The sequence below is a fragment of the Anarrhichthys ocellatus genome, unplaced genomic scaffold (assembly GCF_004355925.1).
Source record: "Anarrhichthys ocellatus isolate YVR2014 unplaced genomic scaffold, GSC_Weel_1.0 scaffold10, whole genome shotgun sequence".
Taxonomy (NCBI): domain Eukaryota; kingdom Metazoa; phylum Chordata; class Actinopteri; order Perciformes; family Anarhichadidae; genus Anarrhichthys; species Anarrhichthys ocellatus.
The window spans coordinates 7,504,451-7,511,534 of record NW_022280040.1 but is presented as its reverse complement, the minus strand read 5'-3'; the positions used below and the strand labels follow the sequence as shown (position 1 = coordinate 7,511,534).

General features: G+C 40.5%; 1 protein-coding gene across 3 annotated transcripts; it reads right to left on the bottom strand.

Moving 5' to 3' along the window:
• Window positions 1–827: 827 nt before the first annotated feature.
• lztfl1 (leucine zipper transcription factor-like 1) lies at window positions 828–6,733 on the bottom strand. Of its 3 annotated transcripts, none has more exons than XM_031849816.1 (10): window positions 6,442–6,732; window positions 6,021–6,145; window positions 5,657–5,851; window positions 3,670–3,727; window positions 3,194–3,265; window positions 3,032–3,097; window positions 2,855–2,932; window positions 2,395–2,553; window positions 2,132–2,235; window positions 829–1,951 (listed from the first exon to the last, which is right to left on the bottom strand). In XM_031849816.1, the coding sequence occupies exons 1-10, from the start codon at window positions 6,442–6,444 to the stop codon at window positions 1,933–1,935; spliced, it is 879 nt and encodes a 292-aa protein (XP_031705676.1). In that variant the 5' UTR covers window positions 6,445–6,732; the 3' UTR covers window positions 829–1,932. The 3 variants fall into 3 exon arrangements, with proteins under 3 accessions (XP_031705677.1, XP_031705676.1, XP_031705675.1); XM_031849815.1 differs by having other exon boundaries at window positions 830–1,951; window positions 2,395–2,571; XM_031849817.1 differs by lacking the exon at window positions 6,021–6,145 and having other exon boundaries at window positions 828–1,951; window positions 2,395–2,571; window positions 6,442–6,733.
• Window positions 6,734–7,084: the final 351 nt, after the last annotated feature.

Genomic DNA, 7,084 nt, shown 5'->3' with positions numbered 1-7,084 from the left:
GCACATGATGCAAGACCAACACAAGTTTAACTCAGGACAGACTGTGGCTTGAAGAGTTTCACTGAAAACAACAGGGGGGTCTGGGGGGGGGGGGGGCTGGTGACCACTATCTCTATCCACTCTGGTTAACACAACCAATGCAAAAACAATGAGCTCTTTCTCTTGGCACTTCAAACAGCTAAGGAAGCAGATGAAGTAACTGATGTGTAGAATTACACTAACAAGTGCAGTTGATAAAACGGTTGGCTAATTTAGAGTTTTGATAGGATGTATTTCACAATCGCGTGTGGCCCTCTGTGGTTTCTTGATGTTGAATCGGTTCAAGAGGGGGAGGGTTTTTTGTCTTATTTTATTTTCTCTCTCTCTCTCTCTCTCCTAATATAATCCAATAAAAAGGAGAAAAAAACTCCATTAAAGATATCTCCCGTCTTTTACAAATGTCTTTCTCTGTGTTGCTGAAGTCACCGTTCATACTGCACTCCCCACTGTCTGCATCCACCTTTATCATGCTGATCGAGGTATCAGGGGCATCCTGGAGCTCATCGTAATCTTCTTCTGAATTCAGGCCACATTTAGCCACTAAGATCACACATCCCCATGTACACAGCTTGTCATGCTTTATGCAGAGAGGCTTTTAAGATTATGTGCATTTTTGCAGTCTGGCGCCCCCTTGTTGTCAGTCTAGACAATCAATCCATTATGTCCTATTTATTCTTCAAACGTTTTGTTGTTTGTTTATTGTTTATTGCCAGTGTCCCAGCATGCAGTGGTTCAGAGAAGAGAGACAACCTGGGCATGTTTTTCACAGGGCATATTTATGATCTGATATTTTCATAGCCAGAACATATTAGAATAACATCCTAGGTCTGAAAGCTTCAGTCTTCAGTGAATGTACTTGGTGTTTATATGATTAAATACAACTTAAAGTTAAAGTGAAAAAACAATTACTAAGCATGACCACACGTTTATTTGTCAACAGCTTTTATTACCCCATACTTTGCACGATACAAACATCTAGTGTATTATAAGGTAGATGTATCATACTCTACAAGAGCATTACTTCATGAACATCATGTATATATTCTTTTTTTTTTCTCTTACACTCCATCACCCACAGCAATACGAAAAGTACACAGTTAAAGATTCCAGACAAAAATACTCTATGCCCTTTGTGTAGGGAAGTCATTCCAGATCACCATCAACGTCATTCAATAAAGCAAGAGCAGAAAAAACTAAATGCGAGAAGTTTTGGTATATTTTCGATGATCAGACTTTCACAGAATGTCACATCATTGGAAATATTCTTTGTGTGAAATGCAATACAATTTTTCGGGAAACAAATTAAAGCGGGGTTGACCTCAGAAGGTCGGTAAACATTACTTTGAAGCTGTTCACTATTAATAAACACACCAGCTTGGGTCTAACTCAACTGCTAAAATTAAGACTGATCAGCAAAATATCAACGATCAACTACCCGGTGCTAGAAAGCTAAATATCACCTATAACCATCTGATAGATACGACTGCAATGCTTCAGGCAGACAGTGCGTATCTGTCCAGTTCAGCAAATGCACAAGGCCTCTTTAAACGGGGACGTGATAGTAATTGCATAGAGCACTGAGGGAAGTCTGCTAGCTACAGTAAGTCAGCTCCACAACTGGGACGTAGAAAAAAAAAAGCACAGCTGGAGAAGGCTATCGTTTGTCACTACTTCATCAGTGTGCTCAGCCGTGCGTACCGACGACCCCCCCCCCCCCCGCGCTCTGCTCGCACTCTTTACTAAAGCCGATAATTACTGAAGATGCCAGATAAAGCATGAATAAACAATTCCTCGGAGAAGTGCTGTTTTCTGTCTCTCTTGTCTTGCAGCAGTGGAACCGGTGGTTTCTCGTTCCTGTCTAACCCTCTGGACACCTGTTGTCTTGGGTAGAACTCATTCATTGGGCTCGTATCTGAAACAGACGAGCAACAACAGCGTCAAAAACCTGAAATTAGACAAATATCTCTGTATGAAAGCCAATTTTTCAAGCACAAAAGTGGCTGAACTTGAAGGGCCATACCGGTGTGTCTGCTAGTTTTACAAAACATTCCTCTTCTGGAGGGACCAGCGATGTTTTACACTTAAAGCTCACCTCTGCAATCGTTTTCTAATGTCTTTGATCTGCTCATTTTTCTTGGTCAGGATCTCCTTCATGTTGCGGTAGGCCGCAGTTTGCTGGAACTTCTTGTCCAACTCCTGCACACCACACACATACATAAAGACATGAAAGTACCTGCAACAGAAGCTGAACGCACCAATACCAGCTGTTTCTACAAACATTGATTGACAGTATAACGTGTGTTAACTTCAGATGCTGGTTACTCTCCGTTGCAGGTAAAACCTACAGTGACCCACCTTCTCTGCCAAGGACAGCTGCTCCTGCACTCGCAGAAGATCATGTTTGGCAGAGATCAGGTTCTCCTGCAGACCCTTCTGGGAGGCCGAGTTGGCGCTAAGAGACCTTTCATAGTCACCCCTCAGAGCCGCCACCGTGCCCTCGAGACTGCTGATCTCCTGGGATTGAGCAGCCAGCTTGAAGGAAAAAAGAAACAGCGTAGAAGTTCAGAAGGAATGAACGGCAATCATTGCTGTTACTACAGAATCTACACCATAATCCTATTCACAGGGAGAGACCAAAGCAACACTTTGGTCAGCTGGGTACGTACCATTCGAGGTCCAAGTTAGCAGGTGAAACCAAATGACAGCAAATGTTCAGATGCAACAAAATTAAGAAAAAAGTAGTAGAATGGGGAGCAAACTTAAAAAGTCAAAATGAAGATGACGCTACTTTGCCACGCCAAACTCCAAACAGTACCTGCTGGTCACCATGCACCGTCTGAACGTCTTTCAGGGCTCTCTCTGCTTTGGTTCTCTCATCCAGAGCACTCATTGCCTCAGAAAATGAATCAGAGCAGAGCGTTTACAACGTAAACTGGTGCACGAATCAGAAGAAAAGTGGCTGTGTTTAGAAATGCACGGCTTATTGTTATACCTGTGATTCTAAAGTCCGCATCCTGGCTTTCAGTTTGTCATTTTCCTCCTGTAGTCTCACTATCTCCTGGAAAAAAATATTTAAGATTGATGTGAAGGAGTGTATAAATATAACTTTTACAACAATTACTCAATATGTAACTCATGTAATGTATTTCTTTACCTTGTTAAGAAGTTCAGACACCCCAACTTCATTCAGCGGTGCTAGCTTGACTTTGCTTGTTTCCTGGTTTATCTGGGAATAAAGGAAACACTTTACAACTGAAACAATGACAGAACAGTCTTAAAACATGTTGTTTATACCGTCATATTACTGTATGTAAGATGTAATGGTAAAAATAAAGCTTTTATATGATTGTAATTGTGAAGATGACTAGTGTGTACCTTTTGAGACGGTGTGAATAGTCAAACCCATGAAAGAGCAGCATATAGTATTACAAAGTTGATTTGTTTTCCTTTAACAGTGCGTTGCGAAACCACACGCCAACCTCAGTGAAGTGTGACTTCTTAACCGCACGGCTACTCGTGAACGGGCAGGGGGCCCGACATGTAAGTGAATTCCATGTGGGTGTAAATATCCTTTGAACACATGATTAATGACTATTGACTGTGCCGTGTAAAGCTCTACAGTACACTCACCTTATTAGTGGTTTTAAAGTCAGTCTTCTCAAATTCAGCCACTTGTTCCAACAGCTCCCTATATGGGTAAAAAAGCAAAATAATTAATCAAATTACAGGCAAGGAGTTACGAAAAGCTTGAACTATTTGTCTATAAAATACAAAGTATGTAAAGGTAATATTGTCAATATTTTTGTGAGCCACAGATTTGAACTGATCTGATAATATGAACGATGTGATTATCTCCTCACACAACTGTCAGCTTGCCACCACAATGTTTTTTTTTGTACGTTACAAAAATAAAAAACGCTATTTGGCAGTTATGTATCTTTGGCAAGGAGTAAACAGCCCTTTTTCTAGATGGCGGTTTAGCACTTATGATATAAGCGTTATGCTTGTGGTGAACAGAAGTGCTCTCTGGAAAGCTTATATGTGGTTTTTAAAAAGCAGCCAAACACACGTAGATTGTGACATGGGGCGTATTCCTTGCTTTGTACGCCGTGTCAGTCACGTAGGGCTGAGCCCTGTGAGAGAAAAAACACACACTTTAGGGCTTCTTTATCCACCCACTACGTGCATCTTACAAACAAAAGAACGTTTCCAAAACAAGTTGAGTGTTTTAACAAGGTGAAAGGTTACGGAGGTCAGAAGTTGCGTGAAGTTCACCTGAATATCATAGAAGTACATTCAAACAAAGAGCTTTACAATGATCATACCGGCCAAAGGTATTAGTTCATAACGTGTGAAGAACATTTAGCTGCAAAGTGCACATTTTATGACATTTTTCATCTACATCACAACCTCTATGCTCTTAAACACTGGCTATATTTGTGCCAAAAAAGCCTTAATACATGCTTTACCAAAATGCCAAGAGTGCAATGTACCCTCTGACAACAGTTCAAATGTGATTTATCTTTATTACTGGTTTCACATGTACATGCGTGCATGTGGTGGCTTGTAATATGAAGAGGCACTCTTGGCCCCCTTGCTTGGTAACAACAGCAAGAAAGTCCTTTTAGGTAATTCTGTTTCATCACATGTGGCCCCAAAACTTTGTACGACTTCACCATTTCACCAGCTAATAAAAATGTACTTTATTGAAATTTCATTTTTTTAAATGATTGTAAATGTGTAAAAATATGTAATATTGAAATTGCAAATTAAATTTTGTTTAAGGATTAAAGAGTTATGTCACTCAAACTATAAAAGACATTTTTTTGTGAGGCGAAAACAAATATTTCATTTGAGAAATGCAAACAACGTCCTTGTTTCTCAAGATGATACATTGTGGGGTGTTACATTGCTGTTCTGTTCTTTAAATTCAGTTTTTGGGTTTCATCAATATTCACCACTCTACTCACCTCTATTCTATTAGTATGAAGTCTCAAAGTATGATATTTTTGTAATTTGGGTGAACTGACATTAAAATGTAAACAACAATGTGGCAGCAGTTGTGGTTTTCGAGCTAAATCAACGTCACTGCAAATAGGAAACCATTGTAATGGAAAAAAGGGTTAGATTGTCATTGCCTATGTGGCTTGGCAATGACCTTGTTGCCTTGCATACATACTGTGACATGCACGAGATCTAAACCTAAACAGCCCTGAGGAGGAAGTGGCACAATGTGGAGGAGTTATTCTCATGAACATGAAGGGGTATCGTGTGTTTAGAGGCCTAGCGCACTTCTTACTTTGGTGTGGCACTCTGTTTGACCTTGAACTCACATCACATAATTTTAAATCATTTTATTTGGAAATGTTTTTACAGCTTATTTCATGTTTTTTTTGCACACAGGTGCAACAAGATATATATATTTGTGCACACTAAATACAAATGTAATATAAAGAGGCGCTGTATAATATCTGAATTAGAACGTGATGTACTCATGTGGCAGCAAACCTGACCAGGTCACCTTTTGTGTGTTTCAAATGTTTGCTTTGTGTTTTTAGGTGTATTAACCTAACAATTAGCAGGAACGCCTGAATCTGCTTCCTTCCTCGCTGCTCACCTGTTCTCCAGCTCCGAGATATCGCTCTGCAGTCGAAGGTAAAACTTCTCAGCCTGTGAGAAGAGCTGCCTGAGCAGCAGCACGTTGGTGTGAGCTGTGTTGATGAGCTCCATCTCCACCTCCCCACGCACCACCGCCTGCAGCCCGTCCAGCATCTCCTTCACCTCGTCCACTGTGAAGGTTTCCTCCACCAGCCTTCAGAGAGAAGAATACATGCATGAACATTACAGCTCCATCTCAACCGAAAAGCCCTTCATCATTGTATGATATATTCACCCTCTATTGAATATGAGTCTCGAGGTAAGTGAGTAAAAGTTGAATTCACAGACAAAAGAATAACAAAAACGTAAGTATGACCAGTCACCTGCTATCTTTGAGTTCTTCAAAGCATGAGTCAATGGTCTTAAGTCTCAGGACCATCTTTGAACGTGCAAATCGCATGTAATTGACGACTTCATTCTGATGGTGTTCATTAAACCCAAATTCAGCCTACATGGAGACAAGAAGAGAGAAACGAGTAACGATAAAGATGGACAGAGAGAGAGAGGCTGTAATGGAAACCACGACTAGCTTATGAGCTAACTTGAAGAGGATTTCCCCCTGCTAATGTGTGACGGCCTATTCACATGAGCTTGCACAAACAAGGTGCTATATGTGGGGATGACTGCTATCTGCCTTCTTGTCTTTATATGAAACTGAGTGAGATGATTAGCATGCTAACTTCTGAAAGCAAACAGGTGGCCTGGCTACCAAAGAAAAAACAGCAGATGATCGTAGCTACTTACCATGGTGGCTGTGCAGCTAACGTCAACGTTACTAAGCTAGATTGTAGCCTGAGATGATCCAAAAGGGGGCAAAAAAGGGTGTTTCAGTCTCTAATTTAGGCCACGCAGCGAACAGACAAGAAGCTAATGGTAATATGCTGGAGTCGAGGGTTTTAGTAAACTATTTGTGAGTTTAGTTCAGCTCGGTGAAGAGGCTACACGGAGGTTATATCATAGCTATAAGATTATCTGGTTGGCTAGCATAGCTATCAGCTAGTGTTTGCCTTGAGAATGCCTTGGTAACGGAGAATAGCGTCATTGCCTTGGTTACTGGGGGTGCGTTCAGCGGCGCTACGGACATTATGAAACAACTAGTTATGTTGTCGAATGGCTGCTAAAATATAAGATATGTTGTTGAAACAACATTGTCATTGTAACCAAGTTGCATATAAATATACACAGACATGTAATTGTTATCATAGGCTTTAATAAATTGTATAAAATGCAACTCTGTTCACACTCTGTTCATGAAGCTGTTTGTTTCTTGAGAAATATAGTTATTAAAGGGCTCATTCATAAAAAGGTGCATTTTTATTTTTTGTCAACGTATGATGGCCACCAACTCTTACTATTTCATCTCTCTCTCTCTCTCTCTCTCTCTCTC

Bases quoted from the DNA above. Each gene is read 5' to 3' on its own strand.
- lztfl1 (XM_031849815.1), bottom strand. The intron at 3,728-5,656 runs GTGAGCAGCGAG...TTACCCATATAG, and splicing joins ATCTCGGAGCTGGAGAACAG to GGAGCTGTTGGAACAAGTGG. The intron at 2,572-2,854 runs GTACTGTTTGGA...TTTTCCTTCAAG, and splicing joins CGGTGCATGGTGACCAGCAG to CTGGCTGCTCAATCCCAGGA.